Here is a 26,142-nt window from a genome sequence, read left to right on the forward strand (position 1 = left end):
CAGAACCTTTATCAGCTGGTTTAATGATAATATCATTACGCTGACGCAATTTGGCAATGGCCTGCCTCTCTTGTTTTGAGAGATTGTCACGTTTATCTGGACTCGGGACGTAGTTTTGTACATCCTCCTCAATAGCCTGAATAAATGTTTCTAAAGCGGGACAACGATTTTTAGGTGGATTCCAGGAACTTTTTGGTTTAAATGTGTTAGCGTTGCCTTCGTTTTGCGTGGTGCTGCTATCTGAATCAGCAAAATGTTCACGTAATCGTAATCTTCTGGAGAAAGACTCCATATCCAAAGATAGTTGTTGTGCGCCGACCTGCCTTGGTTTTGGACAGAATTTAAGTCCTCGGGAAAGAAGTTATATATATATATATATATATACATATATATAAATATATATATATATATATACAAAATTTGTGATGTCCCCTTCGGGCCATTGCCGTTGATTGCTTACGGCAATTCATTGGCGATAATCCTGAGTTTGTTTTGAAACTCGGATGCAGGAAGTTCTCATATATATATATATATATATATATATATATGAGAACTTCCTGCATCCGAGTTTCAAAACATATATATATATATGAGAACTTCCTGCATCCGAGTTTCAAAACAAACTCAGGATTATCGCCAATGAATTGCCGTAAGCAATCAACGGCAATGGCCCGAAGGGGACATCACAAATTTTGTCTACCTGCAGACTTGGTCATTTCAACACAAATGACTCTACCTTCGGATGATTTTAGGGCGTTTAGGAAACCCTGCAGAAGGTTCGTTCGGACTTATAACAAGAATCGGAGCAACACCTCTGATTCAGTTGTTGAAATTAATTGCCGACTTTCCGAAGGAGAGAAAAAACTTCTTTCCCGATGACTTAAATTCTGCCCAAAACCAAGGCAGGTCGGCGCACAACAACTATCTTTGGATATGGAGTCTTTCTCCAGAAGATTACGATTACGTGAACATTTTGCTGATTCAGACAGCAGCACCACGCAAAACGAAGGCAACGCTAACAAATTTAAACCAACAAGTTCCTGGAATCCACCTAAAAATCGTTGTCCAGCTTTAGAAACATTTATTCAGGCTATTGAGGAGGATGTACAAAACTACGTCCCGAGTCCAGATAAACGTGACAATCTCTCAAAACAAGAGAGGCAGGCCATTGCCAAATTGCGTCAGCGTAATGATATTATCATTAAACCAGCTGATAAAGGTTCTGCCACTGTTGCCATGGACATCAAATTTTATGAAGTGGAGTCCGTAAGACAGCTAAACAATCCTCTTCATTATCGTAAACTTACAACGGATCCCACCCCGGAAATTGCGGATAAGGTGGCCAAATCTGTTTCTGTGATGGTAAAAAAACACTCCATCGATCCTAAGATTAGACCTCATTTGGCACAGGTCAATCCAGTATCAGTCAGATTTTATTTCCTACCTAAAATCCACAAAGCAGGCAATCCTGGTAGACCCATTATTTCGGGCAATGGCACTGCTACAGAGAAAATTTCTGAATATGTGGATGATTTACTAAGACCATATGTGATTGATCTCCCTTCATACATCCAGGACTCCACGGACTCTATCAGCAAAATTAACCAAATTCAAAATTTACCTAGTAATTCTGTTCTGGCTACATTAGATGTTTCATCATTGTATACTAGTATCCCTCACGAAGAAGGAACCGACGCATGTATTTTAAATTACATACAAATTCCAGGCAAAACGCATACTAAAGCTCATTTACGAGAATTGGTCATGTTGATTTTAACCAACAACAATTTTATTTGTTGAAATGACCATGAATTTGAAATTCATGGCACAGCGATGGGCACAAAAATGGCGCCATCTTTTGCAAATTTATTTATGGGACAATTTGAAGCCAATTTTCTGTCCCTCCAACCAAATAAACCACTTGTTTAGTTTAGATACATTGACGATATCTTCATGATCTGGACCCATGTTGAAGATAATTTGGAATCTTTTCTTCTCAATATTAATTCAGCCCACCCAGCAATCAAATTTACAGCTACCAAATCCACTAGTAGCGTTGATTTTTTGGACACTATAGTGACCATAGAAAATGGTACACTCAAAACTGACCTATTCCGTAAACCCACGGATAAATGTACCTGCTCCCTAGAAGTTGTCATCCCCGACACTGTACTAAAAACATACCGTACAGTCAAGCATTACGTATCAGACGTATCTGTTCTTCAGATTTAGATTTTCAGAATCGTACCAAAGAACTAACCGGACATTTCCGGAATAGAAATTACAAGAAGGAATACATCGAAACTGCTATAAAGAAATCAAAAGATATTCCTCGATGTCAAACACTGACGTACAAACCACGTCAGCCAAAAAAATTTGACCTGAGTGCCATTGGTCACAACCTACCACCCTAGGTTGCCTCCATTACGGGGTATTATTGAGAAACATATGCCCATTCCACAGTCCACAGAACGTCTCAGGACTGTTTTTCCGGAACCACCCATTATTGCATTTCGTAGACCTCCAAACCTTCGTGATATATTAGTCAGATCCAAATTTAAGAGTGAAATTAACTCTCATGACAGCCACAATTTGGGCAGTCACCTTTGCGGCAAATCTTGCAAAACTTGTTCATTGGTTGATTCTACTGAAACATTTGAGAGTAACCAAACTGGCCGCATTTTTCGGAAAAGACAATCAATTAATTGCCTAAACAAAAACGTCATTTATCTCATATACTGTAATATTTGTGGCAAACAGTACGTCGGAGAAACAAAAAACACTCTCCGTATGAGAATGACACAACATAGATCGGCTATCAAAACATTAAAGCTTGATCAACCTGTAGCCGAGCATTTTAATTCAGCTGGTCACTCGATTGCAAATTTCAGAGTTATTGCAATAGACCACAATGTCAAATGGAGCGACAAAACTCGCAAAGACAAAGAAAACCACTGGGAATTACTACTTAAAACCACAAAACCTTTTGGACTTAACATTAGGAATATACTCCCAGATCGGTAAAATTACTCCATTGACTACCAACATTTAAGTTTCAATATTAACCACCATTTAATCTATTTTTAAGTCTCATTCCAAAATTGTTTATATCTCTACCAAGCTACCTTATTTGTTTTCTACTCTTATTCAGACTCGACCATGGCTCCCTTTGTTATATTTCTTTTATTCCTGTCCACCCAGGCAGCACTTGCCAGCTTTATACTATGACGTTATCCAAATTCCTTCACTTGCACTGGTGAAGGGCTTGTGTTGCTCGAAAGCTCTGCTAACTTTTCTGGCTGTTTACTTTATCGTTTTGATTTAGCTTTTCCCTTTTTATTTTTGTATCTCCATTGAGATCCAGCCACTGATACCCACTTTAACGATAAAGTAAACAGCCAAAAAAGTTAGCAGAGCTTTCGGGCAACACTAGCCCTTCATCAGTGCAAGTGAAGGAATTTGGATAACGTCATAGTATAAAGCTGGCAAGTGCTGCCTGGGTGGACAGGAATAAAAGAAATATATATGTGCGTGTGTGTGTGTGTGTTTAATTATCCGCATCGTTTGTTTAATTACATTTTATATTGTATGAATAATACGTGTGATTTGCAATGAAATTGAGAGAAAAGTGACTTACGTACATCTTCCTTATTATAATATAATAATATATATTTATAAAGGTTTTTTACCACATAGTAAATAAATGGAGGTATCTTTTTTTGTGTTTAGTTCAAGTGATAGTTAGGTCCATATGAAGTGATACCAGCTAATAGCATTTTGCCTAACTATAATTATTTTTCTGCAATACACTGTATAATATACACTTCATGAATATAATTTCTTTAAGGGACGGAAACACGTCACTGCATAAATACATGCGTTCTAATGAACCTACCTTAGAAGTAATATATAGGCTTTCGATATGGTATAATTATGATCACACCAACAAACCTATAATCTGCACCGCAAACATTATCTTATCCACTTTATTTTATATCATATTACAATTATAAAAGAGCTGAATTTATGTTATCCGTTGTGTCTAACAGTATCATTTATAAGAATAATTATATTTTATGTTTATGATTTCTTCACAGAATGGATATGGATACACACCGATAAATATTTATCTGGAGCGTGATGATGTTAAATTAGATATATTGTACTGTCTGATAACCAATGGTGAATCACAAACATTACGAAAAGATGTAATTCGACAAAAAATGTAAATTGAAATAGTATGGCATACTGGTAATAGTACACGTATGCTTAATAATAATTACTATTTTTGCTCCGTTCTTGCTCATCATTAGTATTACATTCAAATACATGTTAATTAGTATTAACATGATGCAACTGCTCTTGGTATACATAATATATTTTAGCTACTTTCGATTAATATGATTTAAAAATATTTATTTATTAAAAATATAACATTTTTTATTTTTTTAGGAAGGAAGCAATGCTCTACATATACATCTAAGTGGTAGATATGTTAAACCTACGTTAGAAATAGTGACTAATCTCATTAAGCTTGGTGTATCTCCAACATTACAGAATAAGGTAAAGTGCATAAGAGTTGGCATATATTCCCGTGAACTAACATTGTGTAATTATCTGGTGGGACTCAAACACACCTCAGATCACGAGTGTTGTGTTGTTCATAACTCTATACCTGCACAAGAGTGGTTACAACAACCAAATACAGTTGGACACCACTAACGTTCGTGGTACCGAGATTAAATCTCTAAATAGGAAAAGAAAATATATATTTTTTTAATTATCCGCATTCTTTGTTTAATTTAATTATTTATTGTGTAAATTAAGTACGTATGATTTATAATGAACTTGAGAGAAAAGTGTCCTACGTAAGTAAAGTAGTAAAGTTGAAACCTAAGCTAATGCTAGCGACCTTGGTGCCAATCTCCATTTCCTTAGCGTTTGGGCCAGGCTCCACTAAGTATGTATGTTTGCGGGGGTACGCCACTCACGCAAACACGAGTCTGATTTACCTTCCCAGTACTTTTACATACCGGTACCCATTTCTATCACCTGGGTGGGGAGGAACAGTGTGGATAAAGAATCTTGCTCAAGGACTCAACACCGCCGTGACCGGACCGGGCTTTAACCGGCAACCTCTTGATTGCAAGTCCAATGCTCTAACCACTGCGTCACAGTGCTCCACTAAGTGCTGCCTTACGTACGTCTTCATTATTATGTAATACTACATCTTCATATCACATTTCATAAGGTAATAGGGATAGAGATAATTTATTGAATGAATTATCAATTTAACTATGTTTTATGTAGACATGTCATTATACAATGGTTGAATTTAGAATGATGACTGAAGCAATGTTCACATTAATCTGTATGTATAAACTACACGATTATGTTTTTTTTGTCAGTAAAATTGCAAAATTAGGGAATCCACAGACAATTGGTAAAATTCGGTCTACGTTCAGAGCATAAGCACCAGTAAAATATTTTTTTTTTTATTTATGTGTGTATTATTTATCATTGCATAACTAAAATTATTTTCTGCAATAACCTTTATGTATAATTTCTTTATATGATGGAAAAACCCCGCTGCATGAATACATGCGTTCAAATAAACCTACCTTAGAAGTAGTAAACTATCGTAGGAAACAAGGTGCTTCAATAACAGCACTAAGTAAGGTAATATAGGGTTACAGATAAGTTATTATGATTGCACCTATAACATACGTATGATCTGCACCGCAACAATATCGTATCCACTTATTTTATATCATATTACAATTGATAAAGTTATTTAGAATTACTTGCTGCTGCAATAATTATTTAGTAGTAATTAAACAAGATCCTACAGTTATTGTGAGATTGGTATATTGACTATAATAATTTTATGTGGACATGCTATTATAAAAGAGCTGAATTTAGAATCATGACAGAAAGCAATGTTTACGTTGACATATATGCATAAACTACACGATTATGATTTCTTTTATGATTCTGTAAAATTACAAAATAAGAGACAATTGATATAATTCGGTCGACGTTCACAGGATATCCACAAGAAAAACGTTTTATTTAAATTTCTTTGTTTGTATTGTTTATCATTATCTAACTATAATTATTTGCTGCAATACACTGTTTGTATAAACTTCATGATTATAATTTCTTTAAAGGACGGAAACACCCCGCTGCATGAATACATGCTTTCAAATGAACCTATCTTAGAAGTAGTAGACTATCTCACGAAGCAAGGTGCATCCGTAACAGCACTAAATAAGGTAATAATGGGCTAGAGATCATTTCAAAATAAGGGAATGCATAGACAATTGATATACTTCGGTCTACGTTCACAACATATGCACCAGCAAACATTTTATTTCAATTTTTGTTGTGTATTATTATCATTAACTCATTAACTAACTATAATTATTTCCTTCAATACACTGTTTGTATAAACTTCATGATTATAATTTCTCTATAGGACGGAAACACTCCGCTGCATGAATACATGCGTTCAAATGAACCTACCTTAGAAGTTGTAGACTATCTCACGAAGCAAGGTGCATCCGTAACAGCACTAAATAAGGTAATATATGGCTACAGATAAGTTATATGATTGCACCTAACGTCGGCGAAATTATGTTTATTTATCTATTTTTTACCTCATTTAAAATATAATGTTTTGGTGTGATGTCACTTACAACAATGGCATCAAAATAATCAATAAGGATACGAATGAATTATGACTGGAAGAACACGCCGCGGAATGTTCAAATGTTCTATTCCAGTACTAATACTACTTTCAATTACAACCTAACTATCTCATATTGCATCTTGCATAACACTCAACATCTCCTTACCACAATACTAATTTTCATATAGATTCCAATATATTCATGGTATGTGGTACTGATATTGTTTACGTTTAATAATAAACTTTGTCTTAATATTTTGTTTCTCTATAGGACGGAAACACCACGCTGCATGAATACATGCGTTCAAATAAACCTACCTTTGAAGTAGTAAACTATCTCAGGAAACAAGGTGCTTCAATAACAGCACAAAACAAGGTAATATAAGTCTAGAAATAATTTATAATTATGATTACACCTATAACGTACGTATGATTGTCACGAACTCCTCTCACGTATGTTTCCGGGCGGTTGAAAATACTTTAGAAACTCCCTTGTGACATAAAAGTATAAATACAAAATCCACAAAGTTGTAAAATAACTCAAAACAAAGCTTTAATTTCAATCAACTTCAACTTTTAACAATCCAGTAAGCACTTTAAACAACAGCTTCACAATGACTTTACAATATAACATCCAACCTCTAATCCAACAACCTTACAATAGTTTACATTCCTTTATATACAAGATGCTCCTATCCTTCTAGATCATTCTTTATCATTATTACATGAATACAGTTTCTATTAATAGCACTTCTGGAATGTTCTTGATTGTTCTTATTAATTATACATGGTTTCTTAAATCAAAACATCTTATTCTAGAATGTTCATGTAAATACTATGTTACTCTATGTTAGAGAATGGTAATTTATTACAATGATATGTGCCGCAAATATATGTTATCCACTTTATTTCGTATCATATTACAATTGATTGAGTTATTTAGAATTACTTGCTGCAATCATTATTTAGTAGAAATTAAACAAGATCCTACAATTATTGTGGGATTGGTATATTGATTATGTTTTATGTGGACATGTCATTATAAAAGAGCTGAATTTAGAATCATGACAGAAAGCAATGTTTACGTTAACCTGTATGCATAAACTACACGATTATGATTTGTTTTATGATTCTATAAAATTACAAAATAAGAGACAATTGATATAATTCGGTCTACGTTCACAGGATATGCACCAGCAAACATTTTATTTCAATTTCCTAACTATAATTATTTGCTGCAACACACTGTTTGTATAAACTTCATGATTATAATTTCTTTAAAGGACCGAAACACCCCGCTGCATGAATACATGCGTTCAAATGAACCTACCTTAGAGGTAGTAGACTATCTCACGAAGCAAGGTGCATCCGTTACAGCACTAAATAAGGTAATAATGGGCTAAAGATCATTGCAAAATAAGGGAATGCGCAGATAATATTGATATACTCCGGTCTACGTTCACAACATATGCACCAGCAAACATTTTTATTCCAATTTGTTTGTGTATTATTATCATCATTACCTAACTACAATTATTTCCTTCAATACACTGTTTGTATAAACTTCATGATTATAATTTTTCTACAGGACGGAAACACTCCGCTGCATGAATACATGCGTTCAAATGAACCTATCTTAGAAGTAGTAAACTATCTCACGAAGCAAGGTGCATCCGTAACTGTACTAAATAAGGTAATATATAGCTACATATAAGTTATATGATTACACCTAACGTCTGCGAAATTATGTTTATTTATCTATTTTTTATCCTATTTAAAAATGTAATGTTTTGGTGTGATGTCACTTACAACAATGGCATCAAAATAATCAATAAGGATACGAATGAATTATGACTGGAAGAACACGCCGCGGAATGTTCAAATGTTCTATTCCAGTACTAATACTACTTTCAATTACAACCTAACTATCTCATATTGCATCTTGCATAACACTCAACATCTCCTTACCACAATACTAATTTTCATATAGATTCCAATATATTCATGGTATGTGGTACTGATATTGTTTACGTTTAATAATAAACTTCGTCTTAATATTTTGTTTCTCTATAGGACGGAAACACCACGCTGCATGAATACATGCGTTCAAATAAACCTACCTTTGAAGTAGTAAACTATCTCAGGAAACAAGGTGCTTCAATAACAGCACAAAACAAGGTAATATAAGTCTAGAAATAATTTATAATTATGATTACACCTATAATGTACGTATGATTGTCACGAACTCCTCTCACGTATGTTTCCGGGCGGTTGAAAATACTTTAGAAACTCCCTTGTGACATAAAAGTATAAATACAAAATCCACAAAGTTGTAAAATAACTCAAAACAAAGCTTTAATTTCAATCAACTTCAACTTTTAACAATCCAGTAAGCACTTTAAACAACAGCTTCACAATGACTTTACAATATAACATCCAACCTCTAATCCAACAACCTTACAATAGTTTACATTCCTTTATATACAAGATGCTCCTATCCTTCTAGATCATTCTTTATCATTATTACATGATTACAGTTTCTATTAATAGCACTTCTGGAATGTTCTTGATTGTTCTTATTAATTATACATGGTTTCTTAAATCAAAACATCTTATTCTAGAATGTTCATGTAAATACTATGTTACTCTATATGTTAGAGAATGGTAATTTATTACAATGATATGTGCCGCAAATATATGTTATCCACTTTATTTCGTATCATATTACAATTGATTGAGTTATTTAGAATTACTTGCTGCAATCATTATTTAGTAGAAATTAAACAAGATCCTACAATTATTGTGGGATTGGTATATTGATTATGTTTTATGTGGACATGTCATTATAAAAGAGCTGAATTTAGAATCATGACAGAAAGCAATGTTTACGTTAACCTGTATGCATAAACTACACGATTATGATTTGTTTTATGATTCTATAAAATTACAAAATAAGAAACAATTTATATAATTCGGTCTACGTTCACAGGATATGCACCAGCAAACATTTTATTTCAATTTCCTAACTATAATTATTTGCTGCAACACACTGTTTGTATAAACTTCATGATTATAATTTCTTTAAAGGACCGAAACACCCCGCTGCATGAATACATGCGTTCAAATGAACCTACCTTAGAGGTAGTAGACTATCTCACGAAGCAAGGTGCATCCGTAACAGCACTAAATAAGGTAATAATGGGCTAAAGATCATTGCAAAATAAGGGAATGCGCAGATAATATTGATATACTCCGGTCTACGTTCACAACATATGCACCAGCAAACATTTTTATTCCAATTTGTTTGTGTATTATTATCATCATTACCTAACTACAATTATTTCCTTCAATACACTGTTTGTATAAACTTCATGATTATAATTTTTCTACAGGACGGAAACACTCCGCTGCATGAATACATGCGTTCAAATGAACCTATCTTAGAAGTAGTAAACTATCTCACGAAGCAAGGTGCATCCGTAACTGTACTAAATAAGGTAATATATAGCTACATATAAGTTATATGATTACACCTAACGTCTGCGAAATTATGTTTATTTATCTATTTTTTATCCTATTTAAAAATGTAATGTTTTGGTGTGATGTAGCTTACAACAATGGCATCAAAATAATCAATAAGGATACGAATAAATTATGACTGGAAGAACACGCCGCGGAATGTTCAAACGTTTCTATTCCAGTACGAATACTACTTTCAATTACAACTATCTCATATTATTGCATCTTGCATAACACTCAACATCTCCTTACCACAATACTAATTTTAGAATACAATACAATTCATGGTATGTGCTACTCTTATTTTTTAAGTTTAATAATAAACTTCGTCATAATATTTTGTTTCTCTACAGGACGGAAACACCCCGCTGCCTGAATACATGCGTTCAAATAAACCTACCTTAGAAGTAGTAAACTATCTCAGGAAACAAGGTTCTTCAATAACAGCACACAATAAGGTGATATAAGTCTAAAAATAATGTATATGATGATGAGTTATTTAGAATTACTTGCTGCAATAATTATTTAGTAGTAATTAAACAAGATATTACAGTTATTGTGAGATTGGTATAATGACTATGTTTTATGTGGACATTTTTATTATAAAAGAGCTGAATTTAGAATCATGACAGAAAGCAATGGTCACGTTAACCTGTATGCATAAACTACACGATTATGATTTTTTTTATGATTCTGTAAAATGACAATATAAGAGACAATTGATATAATTCGGTCTACGTTCACAGGATATGCACAAGAAAAACGTTCAATTTCTTTGTGTAATGTTTATCATTATATAACTACAATTATTTGCTGCAATACAGTGTTTGTAAGCTTCATGATTATAATTTCTTTTAAGAACGGAAACACCCCGCTGCATGAATACATGCGTTCAAATGAACCTACCTTAGAAGTAGTAGACTTTTTCACGAAGCATGGTGCATCCGTAACAGCACTAAATAAGGTAATAATGAACTAGAGATCATTTCAAAATAAGGGAATGCACAGACAATTGATATACGTCGGTCTACGTTCACAACATATGCACCATCAAACATTTTATCTAAATTTATTTTTGTATTATTATCATTATACCTAACTATAATTATTTACTGCAATACACTGTTTGTATAAACTTCATGATTATAATTTCTTTAAAGGATGGAAACACCCCACTGCATGAATACATGCGTTCAAATGAACCTACCTTAAAAGTAGTAAGCTCTCTCAGGAAACAAGGTGCATCCGTAACAGCACTAAATAAGGTAATATGGGCTAAAGATCATTGCAAAATAAGGGAATGCGCCGATAATATTGATATAATTCGGTCTACGTTCACATCATATTCACAAGCAAAACCTTTTATTTCAACTTCTTTGTATTACCAAATTATAATTATTTGCTGATTTACACTGTATTTATAAACTTCGTGATAACAATGTTTTCTCTATAGGACGGAAACACCCTGCTGCATGAATACATGCGTTCAAATGAACCTAACTTAGAAGTAGTAGACTATCTCACAAAGCAAGGTGCATCCGTAACAGCACTAAATAAGATAATATAGGTCTAGAAATAATGTATATGATTTCAACTAACGTACGTATGATCTGCACCGCAACATATCATCTTACCCACTTGATTTCATATCGTATTAAAATTGATCGAGCTATTTTAATTGCTGCAATAATTATTTAGTAGTAATTAAACAAGATCCTACAATTATTGTGAGATTGATATATTGAGCAATGAAATTGATACTTTTTTTATGTGGACATGTCATTATACATTTTTTGAATTTAGAATAATTACAAAAAGCAATGTTCACATTATCTTAAACTATTATGATTTCTTTTTTCTTTTCTTGGATTTTTCTTTACATTTCATTAACATTTCAAAATAAAGGAATGCACAGACAAGTGATATAATTCAGTCTTTGTCCACAACATATGCACCAGCAAAACCTTTTATTTCAATCTATTTGTGTATTGTATATCAAAATCTAACTATAACTATTTGCAACAATAACCTGTATGTATAAACTCCATGATCATAATTTCTTTATAGGACTAAAACACCACACAGCATGAATAATTAGTCATTTGAATGATAGTTGTTTTGTTTCTTCAAAAACATTTAATCCAAATTCTAGCAAATTGATTACGTCGCCCATGCATATACACTATACTAGTACAAAAATGCCTTTCATTAAATGTTCTTTAAACTTAATTTTAAATAGAGTTAAAAACAAAATCATTTTGTTAACATTAATTATAAATACTATAACTTTATTGCGTGAATTAGTTCCCTTTGAAGAGACGTTGTTTATTATTGCATGAGTTATTACCACATTGAGGGCGCAGTTATTTTGTATGGAAGGCTGCACGCAATTTTAAGTTTATCTGGAAATATAGCTTTTAAAAGGTATTCCCTGATTGTTTACTATGTTTAAATTTACCAGTATATAGTGTACGGTAATGATAGTTAATTATTATTGGGCTTACGCGGAGCTACACATTGGAAGGATGGGAGATGTCCTGTCACTGGTCATTCAATATTACATTTACGGCGAAATTATGTTCCTTTATTTGGTTTTGACCCCATTGAATTGAATAGTCATGAAGAAAGTAATGTATTGTGTATATGGTTGTATATATACATGATTTGCAATATTGTAATAAATACCAATGGATACGGAATTGTTTGTTAGTTAGTGTAAATAAGAACCGTTCTTCATTATAGACATCTGTAAGTACAAGGTGTTTAGAAGTATACTAACTAGAATGTTTTACATATGTATATTTGTTGTTTTTAATTTATTTAAGTTTACCGCAATTTTAGGTTTGGGATTCCCTTTTGATGAATACATTTAAATTAATATTTGAATTTCAGAACGGGGTTTACAATTACTATGAAACAGTGTACTTTGTACTGCGACACGGTATTTTCTTAGAAGCTCTATGCTTAATTTAGAATTGACTTATGATGTGTCTACAAAAATATTCATTTTGATTTGCTTGTTGTTTGCACTCACTTACTACGATTGGGGTTTTATATATGTCTGATTCCATAGACATATTGTTTCTTTGATTTCTAAATCGGTTTATGAACAAATATTTCTACTATTAGCAATGCTTAAAACACTTTTATGTTTATAGGAAGGAAAAACAGCAGTATCTGTTTTAGAAGAAAATACGCAGATAGAACAAATAACAAAAATCAAGATTGTAGAGTATTTTGACAGTAAGCTATTATAATAAAATTTTTAACATGAAAAAGACAATGTTAGTAACAAATATTTGAATTCTGAAACAAATGTTATTCATAATGTTTACATAAAACCATGAATTTGAATGTATGTATGTTATGCGTATTTTCTATATCTTAATATTAGAATTGTTGGTTCCTCCTGAAATATTTGCCAGGGGTAAACAGGCTATAAAAATATATAAAAATGAACTTAAAGATGGTAAAATTGCAGTGGTAAATTCGAGATGTATGTTTCTTGGGAAGGAAGGTGCTGGTAAGACTAGCTGTGTAAAGGCCATGCTTAAAGAAAGGTAAGTAATTGCAAATTATTTAACGTATACATCATACATTTTAGTATTGAAAAAATGATCAGTGTATTTTTAATTATATATTTGATGTAGATACTAATACTATTTTAACCATTTTACCTCACCATACGTTGTTAAAATAGATTCAATCCCGACGAACCATCGACAGACGGTATCGTTACACGGACAGTGTTTCAATCAAATAGTAAGAGTGAATGGAAGAGGATTAAAGATGAAAACGACGGTAAGATGTGTGTAACTACCTGTAGAGTAGAAAATCGAGTTTCTGCCGTCATGTGATGCCAAGCGAACGTGGAATTAATATCTGTGATTGTAGTACTAACAAGTAGAGTTTTGTTATACTCTTACTCTAGAGTTGTGGCTTGTTAAATTGTGTAGACCTATACTTATTAGAGAAATTACCAACAATGTACCAGGAATAGGCACGATGTTATATGTAATGTTTAAAATGATTTTATTACACATTGATCCAGATTAAATGAAATTCAGTGTTTCCTATAAACTCCAACCAGCATAAATATTTGTATACATATTGTTTTAACCAATTGCTATTTTTGTACAGATGCCGACCTAATCAGGAAAATGCGTGAACATGTAATAATACAAAGGGTTAATAAGGAGTTAGGTATGTAATACCGCAACACAAATTATAATATAAAGCTTTTTAACAATTGAAATAAATCATTTAACCTTGAACCATATTTTTTAAACGGAACTATTATACAAATAATGAATGTTTATTAGTGTAATGATACAATATGCCCTAATTGCATGAGGTTAATGATGAAAGGTTATATATCAACGAGGCAACGCCAAGTTAATATTTAACCTTTCATCATTCACCAAATGCCATTATTTGTACCATTACACGAATATAACATTTATTATTTGTTTATATAACATCAAAATAGATTCCTGTCATTTGAATCAAATAAAAGGTAGCCCTCTAGCCAAGGCCTACATTTGATTCACATTGATTAAAACAGTAACATTTGGTTTTTAATAATATTATATTAAATGTTATATTTATATGGATTTTATAAACACACGTACTTTAGTGTTAATTATGTTCATAAACGACCAAACAATCATAATACTAACAGGCCTAGGCTTATGCTAAACCCTAGTAGTAGCTTGACGCTGATTACATTTTAATGTACTATTATGTAAATATGAAATGCAATTTTGACAGTACATGGCCAGGCAATACTGCCTCTCATATGTTGTTGCTGTTGTTTGATATTGTAGGTATAAGTTAAAAACGTAAAGGTAGGCGTCTGGATCGTTTAAAATGTACAAGTTAAATAATACGATTTTATGTAATATGAGATAATATGAATGTGAATAAAAGTGGTGTTTGCGCCACAAAAGAGAAAAAAAAATGGTACTTTGTCAAAATGGTCGATATTCGGCAATCTATAAATACTTTTATTTTATTTATTTTATAATAGAGGACAACCAAAGCTACCCAATTGGAGGTGATTCTGTGAACATTCCAAATGAAATAACTAGCATATGGGACTACGCTGGTCAATTGGACTATTACATAACGCACAGGGTATGCCTATCAATATGTTGTTTATTGGCAGAATATGATCTGATAATCACATAATTAATGTAGTAGTAGTGATATTGACAGTGATGGTGGTGGTGGTGGTAGTGGCAGTGACATTAGTAGTAGTAGTGGTAGTGGTATTAGTATTTAGGGCCTATATTGCGTTTGAATAATCTGAAAACAATTATATTCTAATAATTTTTTCTCGATTTACAGTATATTGTTTTCCCCCCACTTGTTAAACAAGCGAAGATGGCTTTATCTCAATAGAGTTGCCCAGACATCTATCTAATGTTACATTAAGATTACAATTATGAGTAGTGTTTTATTATAATTATCATGACTTGCACCATGTTCTTGACACGCACGTGTATATTAATTTGTAATTATGTCTTTAAAACATTGTTTAATAATAGTCTTATATACTACGAAGAACTTGCGGTCCACATTCTTATATACGCAACGGTGTTAAACTGTAATTATTTTCCTCCTTATATTCTTTAAAAAGGAATAAAAAGAAATATAATATGTAGCGTTCTGATTTAACATTAGTATCGACATACTCGCTTCAATATGCAGTATTCCCGCTACAATTATTGCATCGATGTAGGCTTACTACATGTCACTAATTATAATAAAAGACTCTCTCCCGATAGAATATGGATAATTATCCATCATAATAACCACCTTATATCTGTATTTTGTTGTTCAGTTTTTCCTCACAAATACAGCATCGTACTGTGTTGCATTTAATGCTTTGGATAACTTGGATGAACCAGCTAATGCAAGAGATCCATCAGTTGTAAGTTCAACATTATTTTAAACTTCAATTATTACTATCATTAATTGTTACTCGTAATAAACAAAATGTTTTATTACAAAAAATATATACTAATATAGTATATTACCGTACATTACAATTTTTTTTATTTTACCTACCTTTTATTTTAGGGTCCACTAGGAATGACTAACTTAGACATGAATTTGTTTTGGATAAGGTCAGTATATGAGCATACTGTGGCGCAACATGCTTCAGGAAACCCCATTTCAATTGATGGCAGGGTTTCCATAGAGTCACCTCCCATCAGTTTGGTTGCTACTCATATGGACAAATTGCCATCATGGAGAAAATCGAGAAATCGTAAAAAGGTAATTCATTCTTGAGTGAATGAACTGAACAATCTAACATGATATGATACTGAATACCAATGATGCTAATTTAGCTTATCAATTATTCCTCATCCAATTTAATTCTTGTATCAATAGGTGCTGTCATTAATGCCACGTAATAGTTATTAACTTTGAACCAAAAGTTGGATAGAAAAAACAATTATTTGCCAAAAAAAACATTAATTTAAAACAAGGTTAAGTAGAAGAAAAGGTACTTCAGTCAGGAAATGACCTTGGGGTATTTCATGGTGGTTGCGCAAGAGTTATGTAATTACCGCCAGGTGTTTCTAATGAAGGTCATTCATTTCCTGGTACTTCAGCCCAAAGTTGACCTTGGTGTATTTCCTGGTGGTTACGTAATAATAATAATAATAATAATAATAATAATAATAATAATAAATAATATATTTATACAAGGATAAAACAATCAGATAACAGTGTATCTGTTTTACATTGTGGTCCTGTCTTAATCAAAATATTCAAAAGAGAAACTTAAAGATGTATTGTCCCTTTGACTAATTCCAAAAAAATAAAAAATAAAAGATTTCGAAAAAAGGTGGGTCATTTTGAAGTATCATAATAGTTATTAACTATCACCAAAAATTTTTCAAAAAAAAAAAAAGTTTAACTGAAATACAGACGTTTTTTTGTTTAAAAAATAACTTTGACTTCCAGTCAAAGTTTTCAATCAAAACATATCCCATAATGAAACGCGATTGTTTGGCTACTCTGTATGCATAATCATAAAACTTCCTCATGATCTGTGTGAAAATACCTTCTTAACCGTGACGAGTTTTAAACAATCCTAATTTAGCATATACATAATGCATACTCATGGTTTGAAATCTTTGTTTACTTTCGCTCGTGACAATTTTCCAGATGAAATGTAATCAAACTAATTTACCTGTTAATTACGTAAACTTGTTGTTTTTGGCTCAAATTTTCGACTTAAAGTGAATAACTTTAATATTACTTTGATATGGCCACTTTAAATTTAGAATATTTTGACCTTCATTTTTTTGTGTTTCAAGGGACAATACATCTTTAATTAAATATAATACATGTCAGTTTTTTATGAAAAGAAATGAGATTTGTATCTAGCCTTAAAGGACGTAACTGTTGGTGCCGATTTAATATTAACTGGTAAATTGTTCCATATTTTTGAGCCTGCAACTTTAAAGGACGAATGTAATTTCCGCCAGATGTTTCTAATGAAGGTCGTTCATTTCCTGGTACTTCAGACCCGAAATGACCTTGGGGTATTTGCTGGTAGTTTCGCAATAGATATGTAATTTCCACCAGATGTTTCTAATGAAGGTCATTCATTTCCTGGTACTTCAGCCCAAGGTTGGCCTTGGTGTATTTCCTGGTAGTTACGTAATAGTTATGTAATTTCCACCAGATGTTTCTAATGAAGGTCGTTCATTTCCTGGTACTTCAGCCCAAAGTTGGCCTTGGTGTATTTCCTGGTAGTTTCGCAATAGATATGTAATTTCCGCCAGGTGTTTCTTTGTCTCTTATTTATTAATTTTTGGCGCGATGTTCTGGTACGTGGTGAGTGACGTCATTACTTTATTTATGATTTAAGACAGTGAAACAAAGTGAAGCGGTTATTGTTGTACTATTTTCCTGTTTTTTTTTGTCTATTTTTGCGTAGAGTATCTCTTTACAGTATTTCATTATGTCTGGAAGTATATATTTTTCGCAAGGGAGTTGTGCAGATAATGTTATAATAACTAGCGATGATGAGGAGACTGTTGTTCCAGGCAGTGATAGATGATCGTTACACGGGGGTCGAAGAGGTTATCCCCGCCGGTATAGTTGAAGGAGTCGAGAGGAGTAAAAGGCCTACAAGTTGTATATTTACGTACGTAGACGAGGTGGAGAGAGAATTTTTGCTGAAAATGGAGCGTTTGATTAAACAACCAGTTGTTTCCTTTTAATTGTTTGCAGTGATTACCGTTTAGGTATAATAAATTATTTTTCTGGCGCGTATTTTTGATTTGTCCTTTCACTACATCTCTCAATTGTTTCCCTTTGTTGTTTTAATTAAGGTGTTTCCGGGGTCCATGTTTTCCGTTTGGTCGAAGGCTAAATCTAATGGTCACTGTTGTGGGAGGGTCTTCCTAATTATGTAAGGGCTGTTTGACCAATCTTAATAGCGGACACATTTCCTAAAGGAAGTTCTAAGTATCTTTGTTTGCATATATTATTAAATTTAATTAGTGTCATGGGGTGGTATAAAAAACAGCGTAAGTGTGGGTATTTTTTCATTCGCTTACTGATTATTCTAGACTTATTACTAATTTTTTTACAATGGCTCATTACGTATCATCATCATCATCTTCCGATTCTAACGATAGCTTGTTTAAGATAAGATAAGATAAGATAACTTTTATTGATCCTCAAAAAGGAAATTCATTGCCCGTCATAATAACAAAGAAAACACTATAAAAACAAATATAGCATAAAACCAATCATATAAAAACATCTAAAAAATTACAATATAAAATTATCTTCTTGACTTCCTGTTGTACTGGATGATACCGGAGGGAATAAAGGATTTAGCAAATCGATTTGTTTTCACACTGAGGAGCCTCAATCTACCACTTGGATTAAGTTGGTCTATGATCACTTTGTGGAGAGGATGAGAGGCATCCGACTCAATGCGTTCGAAATCTTTCTGGAGGTGTTCTAGGTGCACATCGGTAAAGGAAGGCAGTTCCAGACCAATCATTTTACCAGCCCGACGGATGAAAGTTTCAAGGCGTCCTTTATTCCCTCCGGTAACATTACCAGCCCAACAGGAGAGGCAATACGTCCAAACACTACATATTACGGATCTATAGAACGAAAGTAACATCAAATCACAGGAGTTAAATTTATATAAAGTTCTCATACAATACATTCTGGGACTTAATTTTTTGCTGATGAAGTCTATATTGTCTCCCCAACTCAGTTTATCATTGAAAACAATTCCTAGATACTTGTACTGGTCAACAATTTCAATTTCTTTACCTTTGATAGTGATTGGTTGAAAATTAAATTTATGTTTAGTCCTAAAATCAATGATCATCTCCTTTGTTTTTGATGCATTTATTTGGAGATAATTATCGTCACAAAATTTAACAAATCTTTGTATTTCGCTACGATAATTTTCATCATTGTTTGAAACTATGATACCAATAGTACTAGTGTCATCAGCGAATTTAACAACGGGGCAAAGCTCATCATTTAAAGATCTGTAATCCGCCGTATACAAGGAATATAATTTAGGTGCGTTGACAGTACCCTGAGGAACACCGGTGTCAGAGGTTACGATTTCTGACTTAACACCATTAATATTAACAAATTGTTTTCTATCACAAATGAAATTTAAAACTAAACGAACAATCGGACGGGGAAACTCCATATTCAACATTTTGTCTGCTAAGATATGGGGTTGTATGGTATTAAACGCAGATTGAAAATCAAAATACATAATACGTGCCGAGTGGCCTTTCTTTACATTATCTAGATGTGAATACAATTTATGTAATTTAAAATAAATCGCATCACTGGTACTACGGAGTGATCGGTAAGCAAATTGCAACGGGTCTAACACTTTTTCAGCATAAGGTTGCATAATTTTTAAAATAATACGTTCCAATATTTTCATCGCGACAGACGTGAGTGCAACGGGTCTCAAATGATTCATGCTGTTAATCTTAGGTTTTTTAGGTACCGGTATTATGCATGAAAGTTTCCAAATATCCGGGAACGCATGATAAGAAAGACACATATTGAAAATAAATGTAAATATACCATCAAGGTGAGGAGAGCAGACCTTAAGTACTCGTGGTGGGATTCTATCCGGCCCAGCAGCCTTCGATGAATTGAGTTTCATGAATTCGTTATGTACATCAGAAATACTTATACTAAATTTGGGATCATCTTCAGTCACCCGACACAAGCTAAATAGAGCCTCTCTTTCTTTTTTAAAATCATGAACATTAAAACGGTTATAAAATTCATTTAACTCATTAACATATTGCACAGTAACATTCGGAATCGAGGTGGGTGTATTACCACCGTTTGTGTAACCACTCATAAGTTTCATACCCTGCCAAACTTGTTTCATATTATTAGACCTGAAGTTATGTTCAACTTTTTTCCTATAAATGTTCTTCTGTTTCATTATTTCAGATTTAATCTCTCTAGTCAATATTTTCATACGATTAGAGTCGCCCATCTTAAAGGCTTTACGTTTCTCACACAACAGTAATTTAACGCCTTTCGTGATCCATGGCTTGTTGTTAGGGTAGATTTTCACTTTTTTAACTGGAACGCATTTATCAATACAAAAGTTTATGTACGAGCTCACTGCATAAGTAATACTATTCAAATCTTCATCCTCCGTAAAAATATCCCAATCGGTAGATTCAAATTCCGCTATCAGGGCTTCCTCGGCTTCAGGAGACCATTTACGTACATTAATAATTTTTGGTTGGCATGTCTTATTTAACTTGCGAATTTGTGAAGGAAATGTTTTCCTCATTAGAACTTTGTAACGACAGTGATTTGGTAAGTAAATTTCTTTTTTTTTCATTTATTCTCATTTTTGGTAATCAAATGTTTCTATATTATCTTTTATTTATTATTATTATTTTTATAGGAACTTGCTCTATGTAGTACGAAGCTAGGAATTAACAAAGCATGGTACTTGATCGACTGGCTAGTAGACATTTATAAGGCCTTGCTGGAACGAATTGTTTGGTGACGTTGGATAAATAAAAAATTTAAACAAGAAAGAGGAGAGATTACAATATTTATATTGGATACGATAAAATAAAAAAATACAGTCACCATTACGTACGTCTTTTGTTGTTGTTGTTGTTATCGTCATCGTCTACGTCAACATTAAGAAACAGACAAGTATATATAAACAAGTACAGTGATTCAATTTATTTCAAATTTCGCATAAAACAAAATAACTTTACAAAAATGTATTTGCTTAATCTGCAAAATGAGAAACGGTATCGACATAAGAATTCAAGTCGAAAAATATTTAAATTAAAATTACAAAAATATTGCTTAATCTACAAAAATCGACTTTATAAGTATAAAATGTATTAACATTAAAACAGTTATAACAATATTTACTTAATCTACAAAAAAAGAGAAACGGTATCGACATAAGAATTCAAGTGGTAAAATATTTAAATTAAAATTACAAAAATATTGCTTAATCTATAAAAATAGATATTATAAGTATAAAAGTTATTAACATTAAAACAGTTATAACAATATTTACTTAATCTACAAAAAAAGAGAAACGGTATCGACATAAGAATTCAAGTGGTAAAATATTTAAATTAAAATTACAAAAATATTGCTTAATCTATAAAAATAGATATTATAAGTATAAAAGTTATTAACATTAAAACAGTTATAACAATATTTACTTAATCTACAAAAAGAGAAACGGTATCGACATAAGAAATTCAAGTGGAAAAATATATTTACTTAATCTACAAAAAGAGAAACGGTATCGACATAAGAAAATCAAGCGGAAAAATATTTAAAAATATATTTACTTAACCCGCAAAAATTCGACTTTAAAAAACGGGTATAAAAATTATTTATATTAAAACAGATATAAAAATATTTACATTAAAACTACAAATATATTTTGTTCAAACTATAAAAAGAGAGAGAGTACGGTGAAGAATGTATAAAGAGTAACAAATAATTATCTATAACGAATTATGTTTACATTTTTAAAAAGAAATTTATGGCCGTGATTCACCAAACATACCCGTAAGGAACTGTACGATAATTTTCGATAATAATTCTTTTGTCGTACACGATTCGATAGTCTTTAGTCGATGTTTCGTTGACTATCTTTCGTATTTTTGGCTTGCGCGTTATGCGATTCTTCTCAACCGTCTTAATTGTATCGGGGCCAACACCCCTTACCATATTGAAGACGGTGTCAAAATTAATTTTCTGAGCGTTTGTAAAGTTAAGGGTAAAAATAGATATTATAAGTATAAAAGTTATTAACATTAAAACAGTTATAACAATAGTTACTTAATCTACAAAAAGAGAAACGGTATCGACATAAGAAATTCAAGTGGAAAAATATATTTACTTAATCTACAAAAAGAGAAACGGTATCGACATAAGAAAATCAAGCGGAAAAATATTTAAAAATATATTTACTTAACCCGCAAAAATTCGACTTTAAAAAACGGGTATAAAAATTATTTATATTAAAACAGATATAAAAATATTTACATTAAAACTACAAATATATTTTGTTCAAACTATAAAAAGAGAGAGAGTACGGTAAAGAATGTATAAAGAGTAACAAATAATTATCTATAATTATCCAACACCCCTTACCATATTGAAGACGGTGTCAAAATTAATTTTCTGAGCGTTTGTAAAGTTAAGGGTAAAACCCTTAACTTTACAAACGGTCTTCCCCGTATCCAATTTATAGGCGTAGTTCTTAGGCCCCCCCAGAAACGAAGGACTCGATGAATTTACCATCTTTAGGATCGACCTCGGTCGTTAACTGACCCAAATAGTCGCCCAGGGGAGGGTCCCAATCCCCGGGTTTTGATACGAAGATTACGCTGTCGGTATCGTAATACAGGACGCGCTCCTGTAATTGTTCCAACAGCTCGTACAATTTTAAACGCGCTAACGCTGTGGTAAATGCGGCAATGACAACGTTAACCTTTCGGTTAACTTCTACAAATTGTTCCTCGTCCTCGTATTTTACCTCCGCCAAATCATCATTAACAAAATTTATGTCATGAACGGTTATCCCAGGGTTCGATAAAATATCGTAAACCTCGTTAGGATCTTGCGTATATTTAATTCTCGTGAGATTTTCACGCTGGCCAAATTTACCCCAAAAACTATTTAGCATTAATTTGGCCAGAGATCGAAGCCCAGGATTGTACGCAATGTCGTCATGATTCAAGTCGATACCTTCTACGGTTCGATAATCCGAAATGTATTTTTGTTTATCTTCGGGCGTTTTACACCATTCAGGCCAACCCGAAGCTTCTTGTTTCAATTTTAAAAAGGTGTTAATGTAAGAGGCAAATAGACCGGACGAGTGAGAATCTGCAGAGTACGCGCTTTTATTTTTAAAGTGCCATACTACGTGAACTTTACGTATCTCGTACCCAACTTCCACGGCTTTAGCGACTTCGATCGTTGCCCAAGAACCCGTAAATTCTCTATCTGTACCGGAATGATTGCAAGCGGTTTGTTGTTGGGAATCGGCGCATGTTCTACAGAGGGCAAACATTAATTTACCGTTTGATCTATAAGGTAAGACCGGATTGAATAATTTTTTAGGCGCTTCGATTGTACACTTTATCAAGCCGAAATAATCATTGATATCCGTGGACATGTCGTTGCGATCATTGATTTCAGGATGCCCTACGGGGTAGGTACCGTATTTATTTACATAAGGGTACAAGGAAGTATAATCTATGTAATTAATTTCTTCACCCGGTTTTACCTTATAGAACAAACAACTGGCATTAGTCCACCCACCGAAAAACGCGTCTCTTGGATTCAAAGTTTGCCTAATTAAAGGAACTTTGGAGACGATAGATTTAATGTTTGGGCCAACGATTGTTTGATCCGTTTCCATTCGTGCTCCCAAATTTCGACGTACTCGAAATCCGGAAATTGTTCCTTCAGAAACCGTGATTTCTTGCTTGTCTTGACAAAGCATTCCAACATGGTCTCGTTATTGAAGGGATTAATGGAATCGGGTCTATAACAATCTTGGCACCCGTGGAAAAAACAACCGATAAATTCGAAAATTATTTTGTTTTCTGAACATGCGCCGTCGACAGAGTAAGGCCCAAACATTTTTTCCCCTCCATTTCTGGCATGATGGATAAAGACCCCCCTTTTATGCGCCTCGTAGCACAGCCATTCCATGCTAGAGTGAGAATGGTTAACGGTTGTTAGATACCCTGATGATGGAAATAGAGCGATGGTGGATGGTTTTTAAAAAATTCTAGAAAATACGTGGTTACACGCTGAGGCAATTGCCATTAAATTATTTGAAAAGGGGTCAACACCGCCGAGTAGAGGGTTTTTCGGCGATATAGTTACTTTCAAAAAAAGATGTCTAAAAGTAAGACAACACTTTCTGAGAATATCTACATCGCTGATACAATAGTCGACGAGTTCTTTTTTAAGATCAAATAGTTGATTACTTTCAATTTTCTGGTTGTACCATTTAAAGAAAGATTCTCGACCTGAAGTAGTCATTTTATCGGGGGAATAATTTGAAGAATCGGGGTAAGGACCTACGTAATTTTGGTTTTTTAAAGAATTAAAATAATGAGGAAAGTAACCCTTTTTAAGTTCGGAGATGCCAAAAGTTTTGGGCAATTTGGATAGAGGCATGGGCAGAAATGAAAGGGAATCGATGAATCGAATACTCGTTTCTTTAGTCCTAATCGAAATAAGTTTACCACCGCGAGCAATTACATCCGGTACAATGGAGTTTTCGTACAGGTAGTTGAGCACGAAGTAGCTATCATAACCCTGGAAGTTGTGAGCGATACACGTAATATTTTCGTTAAATTTGTAATCTTTGAATACGTAATTGCAGAAATCTTCGCATGCAGACCCCCCGTGAAAAACCACTGTTTTATCCCCACACACATCACAAACGGCGGAATCATTAGCACCGTCGATACAATTAAGACAAGTTTTTTGAAGAACGCATACATTTGGTTTGTGTTCGCCTGTATCTTGCGTGCATTCGAAATCAAAAAAGAAATATTTGGTGACAGCTCTGTTACGGGCCTCCTGATTCTTAAACTTTTTTTAGTATGCTTAGGGGCTACAACCGGTTCCATGTAGCATTGATGATCGTATGAAACGAAAGTCCTACAAATTCTACAAAAGCGGTTTTGACAATTGTGATCTTTTTGAACGATCCTATTACAAGTTGAACAATTTTTAATTTTGCCACATACTGAAACTTTAGAATCAGGAGATTTTTTATGATTGGTGAAACATTGCTTATCCTTAAAAAATTACATTCTATTCAATTCTACTCTCTCTATTTTCAAAATAATTAGAAGAGGGGCAGTCATTGTGCTTGCACAGCACGCACGTAAATTGACAATTGTGTTGGTATTTGTGAATATACCCCTTATGACATCTATCGCAGAAATAGTCAATTTTTAGAAAACCTGTCATTGTGGTTATGAGATCGTAATGGTTAGAATGATGATAAAGATATATCTGCTTCATTCTATAATCGCCGCTAAAAATGACAGAATTTAAATTGTCTTTTTAAATGACAATAATTTGGTAATTTGGTAATTTTGATTGCATCTTTTTTATTTCCTCGATGCCGCATGTCTGCTCCCTAACCCCCGAATCTCTAAGTAAATGAAGGGCGGCTATTTTTTGCTGACCCCAACCTCGACTAATGTTATTCCATCTAGTTACGTTGTTAATTTTGTCTTCGAGCATAGAAATACCCGTAACAATAGCGCGTGCGCAGCAGATAGTTTCGTTATCATCATTCTTAATCTTAATTATACATTTAGCATTTAACAATATGTCGATACCGTTTCTTCTATAGCCCC

The 26,142-nt window shown here is 33.0% G+C and overlaps 1 protein-coding gene across 1 annotated transcript in view; it reads left to right on the plus strand.

Moving 5' to 3' along the window:
• The first annotated feature begins 1,236 nt into the window (after positions 1 to 1,236).
• The window catches only part of LOC140059289 (uncharacterized), a 40,866-nt gene continuing 15,960 nt past the window's right edge, over positions 1,237 to 26,142 (plus strand). Inside the window, exons 1-17 of the mRNA XM_072105155.1 lie at positions 1,237 to 1,761; positions 4,098 to 4,208; positions 4,453 to 4,563; positions 6,171 to 6,275; positions 6,479 to 6,583; positions 6,963 to 7,067; positions 7,975 to 8,079; positions 8,280 to 8,384; positions 8,765 to 8,869; positions 9,779 to 9,883; positions 13,369 to 13,453; positions 13,605 to 13,770; positions 13,911 to 14,011; positions 14,351 to 14,413; positions 15,240 to 15,346; positions 16,056 to 16,145; positions 16,295 to 16,492. Coding sequence (XP_071961256.1) covers positions 1,237 to 1,761; positions 4,098 to 4,208; positions 4,453 to 4,563; positions 6,171 to 6,275; positions 6,479 to 6,583; positions 6,963 to 7,067; positions 7,975 to 8,079; positions 8,280 to 8,384; positions 8,765 to 8,869; positions 9,779 to 9,883; positions 13,369 to 13,453; positions 13,605 to 13,770; positions 13,911 to 14,011; positions 14,351 to 14,413; positions 15,240 to 15,346; positions 16,056 to 16,145; positions 16,295 to 16,492 — 2,292 coding nt within the window. The remainder of the gene's footprint in view (positions 1,762 to 4,097; positions 4,209 to 4,452; positions 4,564 to 6,170; positions 6,276 to 6,478; positions 6,584 to 6,962; positions 7,068 to 7,974; positions 8,080 to 8,279; positions 8,385 to 8,764; positions 8,870 to 9,778; positions 9,884 to 13,368; positions 13,454 to 13,604; positions 13,771 to 13,910; positions 14,012 to 14,350; positions 14,414 to 15,239; positions 15,347 to 16,055; positions 16,146 to 16,294; positions 16,493 to 26,142) is intronic.

The sequence above is a fragment of the Antedon mediterranea genome, chromosome 9 (genome assembly GCF_964355755.1).
Source record: "Antedon mediterranea chromosome 9, ecAntMedi1.1, whole genome shotgun sequence".
Classification (NCBI taxonomy): Eukaryota; Metazoa; Echinodermata; class Crinoidea; order Comatulida; family Antedonidae; genus Antedon; species Antedon mediterranea.